This window comes from Falco cherrug, chromosome 12, assembly GCF_023634085.1.
Source record: "Falco cherrug isolate bFalChe1 chromosome 12, bFalChe1.pri, whole genome shotgun sequence".
NCBI classification, from domain to species: Eukaryota; Metazoa; Chordata; class Aves; order Falconiformes; family Falconidae; genus Falco; species Falco cherrug.
Window position 1 is genome coordinate 35,735,974 of NC_073708.1, and position 19,348 is coordinate 35,755,321.

The 19,348-nt window shown below is 45.0% G+C and overlaps 1 protein-coding gene across 1 annotated transcript; it reads left to right on the top strand.

Annotated features, from left to right (window-relative positions):
• The first annotated feature begins 403 nt into the window (after positions 1–403).
• Positions 404–18,890, top strand: LOC129737198 (heat shock factor protein 5-like). The gene is made up of 6 exons (XM_055724971.1): positions 404–611; positions 982–1,596; positions 4,343–4,717; positions 7,941–8,038; positions 13,001–13,518; positions 18,230–18,890. Exons 1-5 carry the CDS (start codon positions 404–406, stop codon positions 13,274–13,276), a joined length of 1,572 nt encoding a protein of 523 aa, XP_055580946.1. The 3' UTR covers positions 13,277–13,518; positions 18,230–18,890.
• The last annotated feature ends 458 nt before the right edge of the window (positions 18,891–19,348 follow it).

Here is a 19,348-nt window from a genome sequence, read left to right on the forward strand (position 1 = left end):
TGCACAGGTCTGGGCTGGGTTTAGGGCAAATGTGACACAATTCCCGATTTGTTCCGTGTTCCTCTGCACTCTTTATAAATTTGCTTTTCCTTTTGTGAACTGCCAGTGGTTTTTAAGCCGACACTTTGCAACACCTGCTCTGCCGGCTGCATTCCTCCCGGAGGGGTACGCACCAGCCCGGGGTGCCCCCGGCACATGGAGCAGCTCCCGAGCCCCCGCCGCCCGCGCCCCTCTCCGTCCCCGCCGCCCGCACCCCGCGGCAGCCGCGGCGCCCGGGCAGGTCCGGCTGCTCAGCAGAACCCGCCCCGCCCCGCCCCTCCCCTCCCTGGGATTCGATGTTGTGTCACGTGGCCCTGCGGCGCCGCCCCCTTTCCCGCGCGCGGTCCCGGGGCGCCGGGCAGCCATGGCGGGGTGCGGGGTCGCGGAGCGCGTGTTCCCCGCTCTGCCCCGCCTGCAGCCGCTTTCCACGGCCCGGCGCCCGCCCGCGCCGTGGTTCAAGGACGTCCAGGCTGCCCCCGGGACGGCTCCGGGCTGGCGGCGGGGCCGCCCCGAGCGGCAGCTTTCGGCCCCGGGCCTCAGCCGCCCGGTCGCTCACGGAAGCTACGGCAGATGCTGGTGGCAGCGGAGCTGAGGGGCCGGCGGGGTGAGGGGACCGGCGGGGCGGGGGGGGTGGCCGAGGGGACCGGCGGGGCGGAGGGGGATGGCGGGGCTGAGGAACATGGCCCGGCTGAGGGGACATGGGGAGCTGAATGGACGGGGGGGAGCTGAGGGGGATGGCGGGGCTGAGGGGGAGCTGAGGGGGATGGCGGGGCTGAGGTGGGGCTGAGGGGGGGCCGGGCTGCGGCCGTGCCGTGCCGAGGGACCGGGGCGCTGCGCGGACCAGCGCCGCGGCGGGGCTGAGGGCCGGGGGCCGCGCGCGGCGGGCGGCGCCTCGCAGGCGGGGCACGTGCCGTTCGGCGCGTGGCGGGGGAAGCGGAGGAGCGGGGCGGCGGTTGAGCGCGGCGTTGGTGCCACCTACCGACACGGACGCGTCGCAGCAGCCCGGCCCCGTCAGTGCCGACACCTTCCCCGCCAGGCTGCGGCGGCTGGTCAACAGCCCGCGCTGCCGCTCCGTTCGCTGGGGCGCCTCCGGCCGGGGGCTGGTCATCAACCGGCCGCGCTGTGAGTGCGAGCTGCTGGGCGCCGGGCCGGCCGTCGCCGCGCAGCCGGGTGGCCGTGGGGCAGCGGCAGCCGCCGGTTTCTTCAAGACCAAGAACTTCAGCAGCTTCATCCGGCAGCTCAGTCTCTATGGCTTCCGCAAGGTGGGGATGTTGCCGGGGAGCAGTGTGGTGGGGCCCGGGCCTGGGCCGGGCCCAGAGGGTGGACAAGGCAACGGTGGCAACTGCACCGGGCCCCTGCATCGCTTCCGCAGCCCCCACTTTCGCCGCGACCGCCACGACCTCCTTGTCCACCTGAAGCGCCTGACGAAGGGCAACAAGGCGAAGATGGCAGCGGGCCTGGATGTGACCAGCCGCCCACCCAACCGCTTCCAGTGCTTGCCTGGCACGCCACTGAACGGGCAGCCGCTGCCTCCGCCCTCGACGCTCAGCAGGCCTGGTGAGTCAGAGTGGGCCATGTGGGGCCTTGGTGGGTTTTTGAGAAGCGCTGGGTGGCATGGGATTTGAAAATCAACGCTCTCCTGAGGGAGAAGGGTTACCTGTCCTTGCCGGTGGCATCTCAGTTCAGCTGGTGTAGGGAAGCTGTTGTTGTTTATGCAGGTAGATCTGCTGCCAGTAAGCATGAGTAGCATGGTTCACGTGTATTTCAGGCTGCCTGTAGACTACAGTACAGTCTCCATTGCGTACTACACTAAGAACACCCTTGCTCAATCTCTGTGGAGCTGGCACAGCTCTACCAGATGAACGTTACTGCTTCTTGCCCGTCAGTAAGGATGCCCATCAGTAGGGATGCTTAATATGCTGTCATTAAATGTGTGTGAAGCAGTGAGTCATGTGAAGTGATAACTAGAGCATCCTGTTAGTTTTGTGCAAAGGAGACAAGACCTGGTAGTAAGATTTTTGTCAGTTGTCTCCTGAAAAAGAATTCACAAGCTACGTAGTTTTTAAAACTGATTGAATGAGTAGGTGAGAGCTAATTAGAAAATAATACTGCTGAAAAGCCCTAGAACGTGTTTTCTGTCTTTCTAACCCTCTTTGAGAGGATCTGAGTTTTCCCAAGACAAGTGTGAGCCCTCAGGATTATTCCACAAATTTTGTATCGGCCCTAAAGCTTTGTAGTTGGTGCTGTGTAAGGAAGATGTGAATATCTTGCTTTGCAGTGCTCTTGGGCTGCTGCCAGAAGAGCACTCCGGCTTCCCATTCCCTTGGTGGCATGTTAACTGTCATCTTCCTTGCAGCTGATACAGCAACGTGTTGGTTCAGCGCAGTGATCGGAGGAGACTTTAATAGCCTATTTGTGGCTGGCTCTTGGACCCGAGTGATGCACCCCATGGGTGCAGAGCTGTAAGGCGCGGTGTAGGAGAAGCGGCAGGACTGTGCGACCAGGAGAAGGGGAGAAGCAGTTGACGGTACTGCTCTCTGCAGCACCGGCTGGCCTTTAGAGCAGAGTAGGGTATCCCCATACTCTTGGTTACTGTGTCAGGGTAGGAACTGTCATCTAATTCAAGTGGTGTTTTCCGTGATGTGTGTGGAACTGCACGTGCAATACCAAGAAGACAAAATGAAGCATCTGAGAAGGGATGGAACTTATTTCAGTAGGGAGGCTAGGAAACATTTAAACTAATGATTTGATGTTAACCTTGTTAAGGCTAAGATGAGTCATTGCAGACTTCAGTGACGTGGTTTGTCTGATGTAATGCAGACCATTGGTAAAGGAAATTATGAGAAAGAGATGACTTTCATTTTTTGTCCTCTGTTTTTATGGCTGCAGTTTCAGAGTTTTTGCTCTAGGAGTCTCATTTTCTAGAAAGACAGAACAAGGAAAACATTGGGGTTTCTATGCAGTCAAGTTCTGACAGGCTGACAATGCACTGTGCGCTCTGTACTGACTGTTTAGGGGCACGTCTGTTCCCAGTGTCTTGCAGGGTGTAACGCTCTGTTAAACATTCAGGAACAATTCCTGGACAGCAACTGGAGGTTGGTAACTTGGCATCCCGTGGTGTCTTGTTTACGTGTTAGAACTAGATAATCTTCATGTCCCTATCCAAAGGTAAAATATAAACAAAAGAATTTTCATACCCCTGTTCCTTCTCTGTTTATAAATGGTGAAAGTACTGAACAGGAAATAAACGGTCCTATACATTAAGTCTTAGCAAATCTTCAGGGTCAGCTGGTATTTATTTAATGATTCTTAATGGTTAAATGTGAACTTGCAGAATAATGACTGTATGTTACTGATTTCATCAGAGGAGTGCAAGAGGTAAATGTGAGGCTATTTTTAAAAAAAGTCCTTTTGGGTGAGAATTGGAAACTACAGGTCTGAGAAAGCCTGGCTTCTAGATCAACCCTATTGACGTGAACCATCCTGAAACTCGTAATTCTCATGGCTAAATGCAATCCTGCAGGGGAGTCACAAATGCAGTAGTTCTTGCAGAAATCAATGAGCACAGGCGTTTGCGGTGTTACTGTCAGTGTTTCCACAAAGTCACCAAAACAGAAATTGAGCTGTCATGGTATAAAAGCAAATACCATTTCATGAAACAGTAACTGTCTGAGAGAGGAAACTATAAAATAATAGAGAAGAATAAAAGGACTGTCTAGGAAATAACAAAATGGCAAAGTCTGGGATATTTTAGTCTGCACTGAACTAGTTGAGCTGACTGAGAAAAAACTGGCTTTGAAATTTTTTTCTTGACCAAATAAATGACTTGTCATAAAGTACTTGCAAAGTCCTTTGGAGGATTTTGACATTGCCCTTCCCTTAGCTGTTTGTGAGCTGTCAGTAGTGGAGTTTGGTCAAATCTTGCTTTATGATGTCCCTTTTTTAAAATGTATTGTCTGATTTAACACACCGTACTTTCAAAACTGCTTTTGTTTGGTTTAGTAAGTTACTACACATTTTGATTTATAGCACATTTCTAAATATGGGTAACTCGTTACTGCCAGTTTAAGGAGATTGAATGCTACGCAGACACCTCTGTGTTGGCGCTTCACTCGTGTGCCACACAGCAGTTCCTGCATGCTCGGGTCTAAGAGTACAGTCTCCTTTCTGGATTAAGTACGCTGGAGCAAAGGTAGTCTTCCCAAATCATGTTGTAGAGCCTTGGCTCCTCATATTGCCTTTCTTTGCCTGTGAAAACTCCTTTCCTTAACACTTGTTTCGCTTTATTTTGTACCCACTGCAGGACTGCTGACTGTAGGACAGTTTCATCAACTTTACGGTCAAGGTGTTTTCTCTCCTTACTCCTACATGGCAACCTCGTGCCAAGCCCCCAGCACTTTACCAGCACAAAGATTAGATCTGACTCCAGTCCCTTCCACTTGGATCCAGCAGGGACCACTTGGGTTGCTGCCAGGGCAAGGGGCTTCCCCAGCTTTTCCAGATAAAGGGGCTGCCTTTCCTGTACTCCAGACACTTCCAACAGGAGCCACGTACACCCTCCAGCCTGTGGCTTCTCTTCCGCCACTTCAGCAAGGGACTCAAAGCGTTGCCGCATCCATTGCAAATTGCAGCAGCTCTGCATCTTCAGTGCCGTACTCACAAGCCTGCTATCCAACAGGTATGAAAAAAAATTTCTGCATTTGCTTTTCAAAAATAGATTTTAAAGTGAGACTTTCAAATATTTTTCTACAATACTCCACCATGTGTATATCTCAAGTGAGAATTAGAAAGTGTCAAGTCTAAAAGGAAGATGGACCTAAAGCAAAAAGAGTTTCTGTTTGGTATTCGTGTCCTTCCTCCAGATTTTGTGTGTCCCCTGGTGATTTTCTGGATATCCTTTCTGTTGAGGTGAAAGGGCGAGGAGAAGAACATTTGTCCAATACTACTCGGTGTGAGGCTAACTTTCATTTTTGTTTTTTTAATTAAGCAAAACTTGGACAATGGTATTAAAGCACTGAGACCTTGTTAAGAAGTAGTATCCTAGGCCTTGGTCTCATGTTTTTCCAGGTTAAGGTTTTAAACTCAAAGATCAGTCAAAAGTATTGTGCAGAACAGGGGTCCTCAAACTTTACAAACAGGGGGCCGGCGCGCGGATTAGATGGCAGGAAGTCATCTGCGTCTGCTTGGTTTCCCCCTCCAACCCCTGGCGCGGGTGGGGGTGGTGTGGGTGTTCTGTAAATAGGGGGGGCTGGATTGAGGACCCTGGGGGGCCATATCCGGCCCGTGGGCCATAGTTTGAGGACTCCTGGTGTAGAATATTTCATTCTGCTCATACTATTTTTGTATCTAAATTTTTTTTTCTTGCTTAGCTTCTTTATGTTGTATTTTTTTATGCACTGAAGACTAGAAAGTACAAAAGTCTTGGCTCCTTTCTTTTTTCTAAATTATTTCTGCCACAATTGTCAGTCTCACTTAATCACTCAATTACAAAGTAAATCAGTCTCACTGAAGTGTTTTTATTCTTCAGAAGAGGAGTTGAAGCAAATTACTGTTCTTTTCCTTGCCCTTACCTTGAATGGGAAAAATCACATGATGGGGTATTTTCTGGGGAGTGGTGGTGTATTTGTTGTGGGTTTGTGGTGTTTTTTTTAGTTTCCCTAAAACTTCTGAAATTCAGAACAGTGATCTTTCCTTGAACAAACTAAAGCTCAGTTGTTATTCTTTCCTTCTGCCTGCTCCTCCTTTGGCAGCCGCACCTTCACAAAGACAGCTAGCTATCCCTGTTTAGAAATCCTACACAATGAAATCATTACATCTTTTGTGCATGTCTTCTGAGACCTCTGCTGAGAACATTTCAGACAATAATCAACAGTTTCCATAATGTCATTTTTGTCAAGGAAGGGTTCTGAGGAGCTGGGCATTTCTTGTAGACACACTTAAATGTTTAAGAGACAGGCAACTTCTGCCACATGCTCCTTATGCAAAGGTTACTGTGGTGGCCAGAGTGTGGAGCCTGCCTCACCAGCTGCTAACTATTAAGTCTTCTCCCAGGAGCAGGTGTCCTGAGAGTCATAGAATGGTTTGGGTTGGAAGGGACCTTAAAGATCAGCAAGTTCCCACCCCCCTGCCATGGGCAGGGACACCTTCTATTAGACCAGGTAGCTCCAAGCCTCATCCAGAATACTTGCTTAATTAAGGTGGGAGGTGGTCCCCCGCTTTGCGTTTCTATGGTTACAGAGCATAGGCTGAAACTCATCATGATGAATTGTAGTTGTCTCTGTCTCAGCTAAGGCCCCAGCCCTCTCCCGTAGTCAAGGGAAGGAAAGGGGCGTCTCGGGTGCGATTTCACGTAGCTCGGTTTAGAGTTTGTCTTGGGGTAAGATTCCTGGTGTCCTGGAAGTGCCTGTTTTGAAGTACTGCCTGTAGGGGAGCTGAGGGAGACCAGCGTAGATTTAGACATGAATATGGAGATCTCTCTCACTGGATGACGCTCGTTGCTTTAAGTTTAAAGGATAACTTAGCTATGTTGCTCAGGTAGAATCTTCTGGGGTGGGAGGTGGGTGTGAGAACGCAGTGAAAACATACCAAATTCTGCAAGGTGTAATCAAAACTAAAATACAGAAACTTAGGGAATATGAGGCATTTGAAACCTCCAGTGAATTAATTCGCATTTCTGAGAGTGTAAGTGACATTTCACTGGAGTATAATAAATCTTTTAATTTTCACTGTCACTCTAGGACTGTCTCAGCGGTTTTACTTCTGTGCCTGTGTATCTCTTAATCTCTCCGCTATCCTTTCTTCTATATATCGTAACATACAGAATGCTGAAAGTGTGTTTCTTCATATGTCCACATGAAAAAGTCTGGTTTCCTTCATCATGAGAGCACAGCAGCAAGATTAGTTTGTTTGGAAAGTGATAGTTAACCTTAAGATATGTATTTAGTAAGTGAGAGAACTAAAGAATGTATGTTCAATCTTATGCTTGACTCTCTTCATTTCACTTTTGAAGTCCCATTAAATGAAATCAAAGTAGAACTTTGTCAAAAAAATTCTTTTTGTGTGTATTCAAACTTGTTTGTTAACTTCTATGACAAAAAGATTTCCCTGGTTTTTCATTATGATTCTTATTGAAAAGTCAGTAACATAAAATATGCTCATCTAAGTCTTTTTTTTCCCCACTAGCCTTAGACCATAATTAGTTTAAGGATTTAGTTCTGTTTACTTTCAACTATCTGCAAAACCTTTGACAGTAGTAGAATTGCGTCAAAGAAATGCGTTGAAGCTTTATTATCCGAGAGTGTCTAATAATGAAAAATCAGTCATGGAGACCATGTGAGAAATATTAGTTATTGGTGCCACCTGACAGTGCAAGTCCAGTCGCGCCTTTTGAATGCATCTGTGCCTGTAGGGTTCATTTACATATGAAAACCTTTCTGGTGAGTGGTAGTTTAGGAGTAGTCATGATATTCTTCGGAATGATACACTCTTGGTTAAGATAATTCATTTTCTTTGTAAGTCTTAAAATTCACATGGTCACAAGTGTGTATGAACACCTAGGCTCAGCTATGTGAATACGCTTTCTGTGGTGTATTGTGACAAGAAACTCAAGCAGCCAAATCAGAGAGGTGATACTAAGACACAAAAGACTCTGATTATGAAGTTTCTGCATGTATGTGTGTGTGTTACCAATTTTACAATATATATTTTTAATATATCTATACATATCTTAAATATTTTTAAGGTTAAGAAATTGGTCTTAAAATGACTTGGGAGGTAACAATAAATTTCTGGAATGTCGTTTACTGTGTGATTATTGAAATGTTTAATCAAAGTAAGCAATAGAACTCTGCACACCAGGCACAAGTCCCGGCAGTCTGATAGCTGTGTTTGAATTCTTGCAGCCACACCACAGAGCTGTTCAGCAGCAGCCCACACAGATCCTCTGGCTGGCTGTGCTGGTCCTACTGCTTCAGCGTGCACCCACGACAGCTTTCTCCAGGTGAGCGTAGCCTACTGAAAGGAGGTGAAAGCGAAGGAGACTGTATGAATGAACTGCAGGTTTATACACTTGTGAAATTAAGGATATAAATTTGAAAATTGATCTGCTTGATGAAGTGAAAGTGATGTGGTTTACAAATACCTATTTCAAAGAACCACTGAATGTTAAATGGGTAGTTTTGTAATTCAGGTTAGGTTTCAGGGTAGCAGCATAGTGGGTGTCCTCATCAGTGGAGTGTTTTTGCTTGACTTCACCAGAATCGCTTTTAGTTAATGAGCCTGCATTTGTATTGGAAGAATGTTCTTGCCTGGACAAAAAGAGATTCTTTAATATTATGAAAATACTGAGAAGCAGCTCCACTTCTTTGTCCCGGACAGCTTCCTGCAGTCCTGAGTTTGATTTGATGAACGAGGAAAACTAAGGTGACTTTGTGGAATGGGCCCCACCTCGGAGATCTCTTATTAAAGATAACTCCAGTACTTGTAAATGCTTTATGTAATTTTAGTGGAAACTGCGCCTTATTTGGAGGGCCTGGCTTATCAGATATCAGAAGATCTGAAGTAAAAATGCAAGAGCTTCCTTTTCTATTACAGCATAACGCATATACTTTTTTCCCCCTCACAGAGGACAAGCGAAGCAAGTTATGCTTATGCGTGTTGAAAAAGGGTTGACCTACCCAAGCTTGATCATCCAGTTTCCTGTCTTGCAAATATCAACCTTTCTCTTTTATTCATGACTTGGGCAGGTTATGGCCAGGATAACACGTTAGTGTAAGGCTATAAATAGCCAACAGCCAGCCATGCCGTCGATATTGTAGTATTTATTTTTCGTACAGTGCATCTTTGTCCTCTCACTTTCATTGTGAGCTGCTTTTTTCATCCAGGACATGAGGATCCATCTTAGCGATGGGCAGTCACAATTAAATAGCTTATCTTGGAAGGCCGAGATCCATGGGATAGTAAATCATTCCAAAGGAGGTGTCAGAGGTGGTGTTGTGGCTAGATTGAAGGATAATATACAGTGTCCAAAGGGTCTAGTAAAAATCAGTTGTTTGGAGAAGCAAGTCCATGGGCGGCGTGTGGAGTCAGAAGAGCTTTCGGCCACTTGCTAGTGGTTGCTTTGTTTCCTGGAAACCCCCAGCAAAAAGCTGCCGAGCATCTGGGCAGACAGAAGGCCAAAGGCAAGCAGTGCCCTGTATCAGTTCCACCAGGTCAGTAACCGGCTGTCTCTGAGCAGGGTAACACAGCTATCGTACCGCGTGGATCAACGGGACTTCTTGAGATTTCCGAGTCTTAGCATAGCCTAGGTCATTTCTCCTGGAACGTGGTGACAGGCTGTGCAGGTGGTACAGAAGACAGCAGTTTGCCTGCGGTTCTTGCTGAGCTGTGGGGAATAATCAGTTTGCCTTTTGTGTGTTCTGGGGCATATACTTCCCCAAACTTCTGCTGGGGGATGTGGCAAGCTGCAGTACTGAGCATCCTGCCCGGCTGGTGTACTGATCATCCATCAGTAACCACTTGCACAAATCCTCAAAAGCGGTAAAATTTATCAGCCCTGGCTGACTAAGCATTTTTATTGTTCTTCACAAAAAATAGAACTATTGCATGGTATATTTCCTATCGTTCCACTCGATACCTTCTACCAGTTGCAGGAATTCAGTGCGATGCTGTTGAAGTGTGGTTTGCGGGGCGTTTTAGGCTGTTTGGTCCCGCTGTGTGCTGCTAGGTAGGAGTGGCAAAGCCTATACGAAACTGCTGGACCAGTCCCGAAGACAGCGAACCGTATCGGCACACTAGTAGTCAGCAAGCTGGTTACCAGCCCCGTTTCTGTTGGATCCAGACGGTGCTTTGTGGTCTCAGAAGGAAAAGCGGGCACTCTTGGACAAGGAAGCCTAACCTTGTGCTGTTCTTACTGGGTCTTGCAGAGAGCATCACTTTTAAGTTTAGGAGAGATTAAGACAGGTGGAGTTTCTGGGTCTTGGGGGCCAGCTGCTGGGCTTGTACAGTACGCACCTGAGCTGCTGAAAGTGTTAGGTGACCCTGACTGGAACATGGGCAGACCAGGCCGGTAACTAACTGGTTGGTTGGCTGCAGTTTGCTCTCCAGGAAAAGCTACAGAGAATTACTGCGTGGAATGGCAAGGGGACATAGGTGGTTATACCCAGACATGGTGGCTGATGATGGTGTATCTCACCAGGTTTCTGAAATCGGGGTTTCAGAGGTTTGTATTACACTCTCATCACGGTTGGTTACAAAACAGGGAGCTCAGGTACAACTTCTTACCCATTTTTCATTTGGGTTCTCTTAAGTGGGGTTTGGATTAGTGTGATGAATCAGTATCCTTGGGTAGGAATGAGTCTTTTGAGAGACCTCCTGCTATCTTCTGCAGCAGCAGTGCTGGCAGCTCACAACCATTAGCTCAATACTTCCCCGCTGCTTTATCATAGATGTGAACTGAGGCTACATATTGGATTTCAGCGATTTTTTTAAATTTTTTTTTCCTGCCCCCACCTCGTTTTGTTTTTTTTTAATAGCAGCCCTGCCGTTTGATTATTGCTATTACCATGGTTATTAAGCTGTCGGTATTTCCTTGTGGAACTGAAGCAAGAGGTAACGGGAAATGGAAGAAATAAACGTGCAAGAAAAAAGAAGAACTTTCTGACCTTAAAAGCAGTCCTAAGTAGTTTGCTTTTATTTGTAATAAGGAATGATAATCAGCCATGTTATTTCAAAAAGAAATCAAGTCTGAACTAATTCCGATTGCCCAAGCACTCAAGCCAGATTTGTGTAGTCCTAGCGGTCCCTGAAAAGGTGTGGTTGTGCTTTAATTCCTGCACACGCTACGCTAATCTTGTAAGTGAAATGCCCGTCTTCTCTTTCACCACTTCTGCTAAGTTAGACCATTTTTCCTCTTGAGCTTGAATGACCAGCAAGCTATTAGTCTTTCAGGCCCTGACTTCTCAATCTTTTATCGGTTTTCCTTGTTTCATTGCTGCCTCCCCCCATCCTTCTCCAGGTGAACTAAAAGGATTTAAATTGTACCTTTGTGTGGCCCCTTTCTCCTGTTGGAAATACACACGAGATCCTGTAGTGCATCCAAGAGGACAATATGTGCTATAACAGCTTCAAGCTGAGGTCCCCTAAGAAGAGGCAGAAAAAGCTTCAGTATGGGTGGGTTGGTTGGTTGGTTTTTGGCAGGGATGATCTTATTCCTGGATGGTTTGGTAATCCAGATCTTACTTAGAATCCTGACTACTTATGACACTAAACAAGCAATGCAACAGAAATGAAACACCTTATTAACATTTTAAAAAAATAGAACTGAAAAAAAAATCAAATGAGAGGAATAATGTTTGAACCTATCTCATAAAAACATAAAGGTGGCTTAGCCTTTAATGAAAAGATTTTGCTTAACTAAACCTAAATTTCTCAAATTCCAGGTTTTATTTCCCCCTCCGTTTCCCCCCACCCTCCACAGTTTGTGGCTATCTGCAAACTGGCACATCTACACGAATCCACACTAGGACTTGCCTTCACACACCCAGGAGACAGGATCTCATCTCTTTGTGGTATCTCCATCAGGGAGAGACCAAGTCCTTCACTGGCATTTGATCTGATACGGCTTTCCTAGTAGGTGATCCTGTAGCTTCCTGTTCTCTAATTTACTCGTCTCTGGAAGTAGCTTTTCATTAACCATGACCTCAGCTAGAAGGTCTAAGGATAGTCAGGCACTAAGGACTACTCCTTCATACTGGATCTCTTCCAAAAGAAGGCTGTATTTTAAATAGACCTGAGTTTCTGTTCAACATCATTGTATGACTTGTATTTGTCAGAAGAAATGACCCTTCTAGTGTCCTTTGACTGAGTCACCTCCAGAAGAAGTAGCAGTACAGACACTGGCTGTTAAAATGTCATCTATCATTTCACTTGGGTAGGACTTGCTGCTTTGGAAAAACTCTTTCATTGTCTTCATTCTGTTTTAAAGGTTATTCGATATATAGGAATGCTACTAAAAAAATCATCACTGGATTGCTGATTGTGTCCTGTCGTCCTGTGATGTTATTACAGTGAAAAATTTTAGTACTGTTCAGACCTGATCTGTGATGGCAAAGGCAGTCTCTGTAGGTTCTACAAGAAGTGTTTCTGACCTGAAATTCTGTCGGGTTTTTATGCAGATCGATGCAGACTTTGGGTTGTGCCTCTGTGGGACATTGTCATGACCGGAGAGTCCAGATGTGAGGCTGTGACAGGCAGGGCAGTTTTGCAGTATTTGCTTTCACCGGTATTTGAACTCCCACTCATCCTGGGACTGGGGCGTTCCTGGGGGGCACCCCTTGTGTAGATGTGCCTATGGACAATCACTTGAGGAGGAAAATGGTATTATTGGTTAAGAAGCGGTGAGTTCCTCAAGTTGTGTTGTCCATATGCACATTTACAGCATGTGGACCTTTTTCTTTTGCTTAAAAATGATGTGGTTTATACTGATTTTTTTATACTACAACAACAGGAATGCTTGAGTTTTAGAAGGAACTGAAGGCGGGTGGATTTTCTCTCTCATTTTCTATTACGTATGTGGCACGTGAAGAGGGTGGTTCTAGTGTACCCCCACAGGTCCTACTAAGACCAGAAGTCTCTGATTTGAATGCTTGGGTATATTTAACACCTGCGGTGCAAAGGGTGTGCAGACAATGCATCTGCAGGCATACACCAGCTCCTAGTAAGTAACCTTCTCTCCAGGATAGACCATGAATAGAAGAAAGGAAGCGTGCCAAGAGTAAGGTGGTTAATGAAAACCAAGACAAAGCAGTAGCTTTTTTCTTTTTTCTTCTGGTTAAACTTGCTATTAAACTGAGAATAACGGACAATCTTTCAAGCTTTTGGATAAATGGATAAACAGAATCAATACACATCCTGTCATGGTAATTTTTTGATACACAAGTTCACTGTATTTTGTTTTTTCCAGAATCCTCCAATGCAGTCATCTTATGAAGCTGAACTGATGCCGTCTGACTGGCTATGTAATATATCTGAAGAAAACAAGAAGGCAGAAGTCAGTCTTGAAGCCACGTTTCAGGTTGCCGCTGAGGTGCATTCATCATGCAAAGCTGAAAAGGTGGGAGTGGCACCTGTAGAGAGCCAGTATTCGATCCTGGAGTTTAATGGAAATCAGGCACCGCCTGTTAATAGTTACGCACCACCTTCAACTGAGGAAGGCCAGCTGGAATGTCTCACTCTGTAACTTCAGACACATCATTTCTGGTGGAAGCAGATGGAGCACTGAATTTGTCTCCATTACAGCCTTCTGACATTCTTTGTGCTGCCGATCCCACTCTGTCTATAGAAACTGCTGCTGCTGCTAAAATACTACAAGAACTTCTGACCACACAGGAAGCAGATGAAAAACGGAGCAAAGAACCAGATCACCGCCCAGCTGAGTTCTCCCTCATGTTTTTTCAGGAAGAATTGTTCAGTCCAGAGCAGGTAAGGGGTAAGGGGAGGTAAACCAACATCTTTCTTGAGCTAACTATATTTGATAGTAATGCTAGGGTCTGGACCGGTAGCTTTTCAATATTCTTGCCTGCTTAAGAACTGAAGGCTTCTTTAATTAAGCTTTTAATGTACAGTGAAGGGTTTGCTTGGTAAAACAAGATATAAAAAAGAAGACGGAATGAAAAAGTATCCCATGTTTCCCATGTTAATGAGCATGACATGTGTCAGCCTGTTGGCCAAGTTAGGGTGCTCATTTGCATGGGAAACATGCGTAGTGCAGGTGTATTCGTGGTGATGAAGTGGATGCTTTTTTAGGTTGTAACATACCATCTTTAATCTCCAACAAAGAAGAGTATTTTGAGAATTGCTGCTGGAGGCAGATTTTTGCTTAAATTTAGATAAACGGTTAGATTGTTTCTGATAAATAGTTGTAAGTTCTGTTTTCTGTGGAAAGTATAGTTTATTGACATTTGACTGGTATAAAGCATCTTCATTGGTTTATACTTTGTGGTGTACAACAAGTTGTAATTGTACTTCGGTCTACCTGTACCTGGTCTTCCCGGTATGTAAAACTGTAAGTCTCATGAGGGGTGAGGGGCATTCTAGATGTTACTCTGTTAAGGCAGCAAATGCGTGCTCTGCTTTTTGTTTTGTTTTGTTTTGAAAACAAGGTAAGCTCAGGAGATTGACTGCATCTGTTTCTGCTGCATGAGACCTACCTTGCATGTAGGCACTCAATCTCATTTTTGTGTGTGCATTGAAGCTACTGTCTTATTGTTCTGTCGGTAGCTTGATGCCTTCACTGAAGTTTCTAGATCGGAAATCATCAGCTGGCGCAAACCTCCCATTGTTGCTTTCAGCGTTATAAAGATTAGTATCTTCCTCTTGGGTATCTTTCTAGAAAGGGGTGTGTATCCTGATCAAGCCTCTGCATAGCTCAAGCCTAGACTAGACCGTTCTGCTCAGTACCGTGTAGGGAAGAGCACATCCCTGTGCTAGTGCATAGAGTTGGCAGCACTCCTTAATTGGTGCCCACTCATTATATTAAGTGTTGACCGCACTTTAAATGTTGTCAGTTTTAGAATTTTGGAACTGCATTTTTAGAATGATAGGTTGTCCCTTGTTGAAGGCCTTTGGAGTCCGTGACCCGAACTTCCTTGTCAAGAACCGGGGGAATTAAGCACACGAACCACGTAGTTGTTTGGGAGGGAGGTTTTGTATATTTGTGAGAATCCTGATGTTGGTCCTGGACTGTAACGGGTTAAATAACTGGCCTCATTTTTTGAGCAATTGAAAAGCAATTCAGGGACTGTTCAGCGTTTTGTTTGACAGATTCCCTCTTTCTGTTAGAACTACTCTTCAACTAGTCTCCTCCTCCCAAAGTCGGGAGAGGGAAGGTTAACTTTAACACCCTACTTGTCCAGAGCCTGGGGTCATGGCAGGTGCAGAACTCTCCAGAGGAGGCTTCGGTGCCTGTACTCCTCACGTCAGGCTCCAGCACAGTTTTCTTCCTCATCCCTGAATCTGGAAGCACTCAGGCTTTCAGTGGCTGTTGGTACCATGTGTTTTAGAGCAAGCTTGTGACAGAATAGTGGGCGTGCACAGAAGACCGCTCTATTCCTCTCTACACAAGCAGAGGGGGAGCAATTTCCTCCACTGTTCATACAAGAGCATCAGAACAGCTCTGCTGGGTCAGATCAAAGGTTTGTCTTGCCCAGCGTCAAGTCTCAAAACAACAACTGTAACCTGATGTGTAGGGAAGAGCAAGAACAAGGAGCGCAAACAGAGCAGGGCATTCCTGCTTACACATTCCAGCTACTTTCAGCCGGAAGACTTGCGATGATACTGTGTACTTCATCTTGGGTTTCTGCTCTGTGGACTGAAGTCAGCCCTTGAAACTGTCGGTTTTAGCATACGGGACCTTTTGACCAAGCTGGTACTGTTTTGTTTTCTGTTTCGTTCACAGTATTTCCCAGCATTTAATTACTCTTGTGACCAGCACTGAGCCTTGAACTGTCTTCCTTGTAGAAGTAACAGTTTAGTAGAAACCTGCTTTATTCTGTTTTCCCGATTTCCTAAAAGACAGCAAATTAAAGAGCAGCTCTTTACATGAAAAGAGTTAGTACATTCAACAGTTCAGATCCAGCGTTGTCCTCTCAGCCTCAGTGAATTTCTGTCCTAGACTTTTAGAGGCTTTGGCCTTCAATGGGCACCTCTTATTCCACTCCTACTCCTAAGAAATGTTTTATTTTCTTCTTAAAGTGGAAATAGAACATTTCTGTAATGCTTGATCAAGAGGAATTTGCCTCTGATTTCGTTCGGTCTCCTTGGCAGCATACCTATGTGAAGGCTGAAACGCTTGCTTTCTTTGGGGAAGGTGAATCCAGCAAACCCCGTTCATGCGAGTTGCTAATTTTAGTACCTCAGCTTCCCATCATGGTTCCAGCTGGGTATAGGTATAGTCCAGTCAGTGTCTCGTAAGTCGTGTAAGTAGTGAGATGCAGCAGTTTTGGCGTTTTTCAGTAACTGAAGTGAAAAGGCAAAACTTTCACGTCTGTCAGCTTTGGTAGCTTTGCTTGATTCTCTGCCAAACAATGTTTTGGACTCTGAAGTTGCAGAAGTATTAGACCTGAGTGGAGGGTCTGTCCACAGGTGCGGTGAATCCATGGTCAGAAACATGTTCGCTTAAAAGACCGAACAATAAAAAAAAGGGATAGCTTGGGAACCAGACTTGTGTGGGCTAGGCTGATGCTGTTAGGATGAAAATGGTATTATTACCTATTACATTAGATTACTGAAGAGTTGGTGTGTGAGATTCTATAAACACAGTGATAAAAAGAAATCTGAAAGGGGTGCTGTGCAGTATGACTGCTCTTCAGTTTCCACACACGCAGCTGTAAGGGTTAAAATTGGACACAGCATTGGAAGTACAGGTTCACCAGTGAGGGGGAATGAAATTTCCTCAGTTTGCTGGCCACGCTCGTCCCGGTGTAGCCCAAGGTGTCGTTAGCCTTACTGGGCACTGCAGCATCCCCAGGTCCTTTGCAGAACTGCTAGTTAGAGTGTCTAGACTACTTTCACCACGTATGCTAGTAACAGTTTCTTGATAATGGTGATCCCAATATGCATGTTACTTGTTTTTTCTTTATCAAACACTGCAATTTGGTATCTACATCCCCTGCCTGGTATTGCTTTTCATTAGTCTCTTCTTTTTAAATAATGAAGTTTGCAGAATTGTTTCTAGAGCAGTTGTCCGGTGGAATATCCGGTTTAGAATGCTTACCTGAGAAATCTTCCCTTCTCTCACTACTTGATGAAGGCTGCTCACTGATTTTTCTAGAACTTGCTATTATGGAAATGTCACCAGGAATAGAGAAGTCATCATCACTCGTGAGACTTGGATTCTAGCTGGTGAAGGTAGTGACCTACAGCCTGCCTGCCTTCTTTGTTTTTGTGCCTGGGAAGGAGTGGTGGTTCAGACATCAGACAAAAGGCACTGCTAGCCACGTGTTTTTCACGTGGCCTTGTTAACAGTACTAAAGCAATACATCCAGACAGCACATTTCAAAGAGGAAAAACCGAGTCAAATGGGTATCCAGCAAGTGCAGGAGGTGTGTGGGAGGGAACTAGTTCTCCCTGGAGTACTCCATTACTGTATTTGCACAGGCCTTTTTGAATGTTATTATACAACTTTGTCAAGCAATGTATGTGTGTTTCTATTGATACGTATACACATAGCCTGTTATATACTCAACATTGAGTAATGACAGACTCAAGGTGGTGAGCATGATTTTTGGAAAGACTATCTTATTACCAGGTGTGACCTCTTGTCTTCTGTAAACTCACACATAATGGTTTTCAAAAGCTTTTTTTCCCCTTAATAGAAGGAAACATTGCAGGCTCTGAGCAGTCATTCATCTTTAGGTTATTGATGTATAAGATATTTGCAGAAGAGATGACTATTCTAGAACAGGTGATACGGTGAAAATTTTTCTGTCTAAAGGTAGATTCCAGGTGCTTAACTTTGGGCCTGTACTGCCTCAGTGAAAATGAAACAGAACTTGGTTGTCCGGGTCTTTTTTTTTTTTTTTTTTAAGCTACAGGTTTTTGCCACATGATCATGGAAATGTACCAGTTTGCCAAATGGTTGCCTGCAAAATACATGTAGAGCAGCAGCAGAGGGCTCTAAAAAGCAAGCAACACGTTGTAACTTAACGTCTTAACGACTGGATGGGGTGGGGTGAGATTCCCAACCAGAAATGTGTGGTTCACGTGTGGTTCTGCATCACACAGCTCTGTCAAGTTGAGCTAGATCTGTTGTTATTATTACACGTGCTGGTAAGAATGAGTGCACCTGTATTTCTTCTAGCTTATTTCTTCTAGCTATTTTAATAACTGAGGGAAAAGTTCAGACTGTGGGGACATGTACCCTAACTTTGTGTATTCTAGTTTTCTGATCTCATATTTTGCTTAATATGATGTTTTGTAAGAGGTTGTTTCAATTTAGCAACCTTAATTCTGAGTTAAAACCACTTACTATGTCAACTGTCTAGGCAGTGTTCACCACCTGTTAGATGCCCTTTTGGAGTGGAGAAGAATAGCTTTTATTTTGTTTTATTGGTTTTATATTAGTTTTATTATAAGATAACATTGAGTGATCTTTGGTTTCATTTCTTTTGGTGTTGTGTTGTGTTTTTTTAAGGAGAATACTAGTGTTAAAAGTGAATCCAGGACATCGGAGACAGAAGAGAGACAATTCACTTCAGGAGCTGAGCCTGTGAACGAATCTGTAGAACAGACAGATTCATCTGTAAAATCTTTCTCCTGGAAAAGACGCAGTTCAGACACAGGCAACTCTCTCGGTAAGAAAGATTCTACGTTTTCTCAGAGATTACGGTGACAGCTACTCTGAAACTAACTATTACAGAAAGGGGAGAGTAGAAGAATTTACTTGTTGTCTGCCGTGTGAGTACTTCATTGTTCCTTCCGTTAAAATACTAAACTTGTACAACCTCTTAGTGTACTTATCAACACACTTCAATAGAGACATGTATGCTAATTACTCTGATGTGGGCAAGGGTATAAATTATGTAAGTAAATAAAACTTGAAGTTCTGGGAGTTGTGCCAGAAACCTGGATGTCACAATATTGAGATTAAGTCCATAGACGTGTTCGCTGGAGGGCGACAGTGCTGTGAAGGAAACACTGAGTAATGAGGTAACTATGGAAGTTCCAGGGGCAAAACCCACCAAACTGATGAAGCTAGTGTAGAAGTCTGAACTCTTTGTCTCAGATCACTGAACACATTGTACCAGTCTGGTAGTGTCCTGAAGCACATGAGAAAAACAAGCCCCAGAGTATCTGAGGCTAAAAACTTCACAAATCTAGTAACTGAAGGGAAAACCTAAATGTCCACAGATTAGAGAGACGTAAGAGGACACAAAAAGTACTTGGGATCCATTCTAGAGGGGAATTTGGTTCAGCCTGCAAGTCTCTAAGAAGCTGTTTCCCTCACAGCTGTTCATCAAAGAGCCGATGGTGGGGTTTGAAGAGCTGTTGCTCACTTCAAAGGGTGGTTTCTAGATTCCAGATCATGATGCTAGTTAATAGTTCAGCTCATAATGCCCATCAGTTTCAAACATTTAAGTAAGGAATAAAGTCTTTCTGTCAGGAAGCTGAGAAAAAAGGTGGGATGCCACCTTGAAAAAAGACAAGCTTTTGTTTAAAACACATAATCGAGAGTTCTTGTTCAATTACTTCCTGGTATCACAGATAACTAGCAAACTTCTCAGCTTTCATATCTGAAGCAAAACATTTGCTT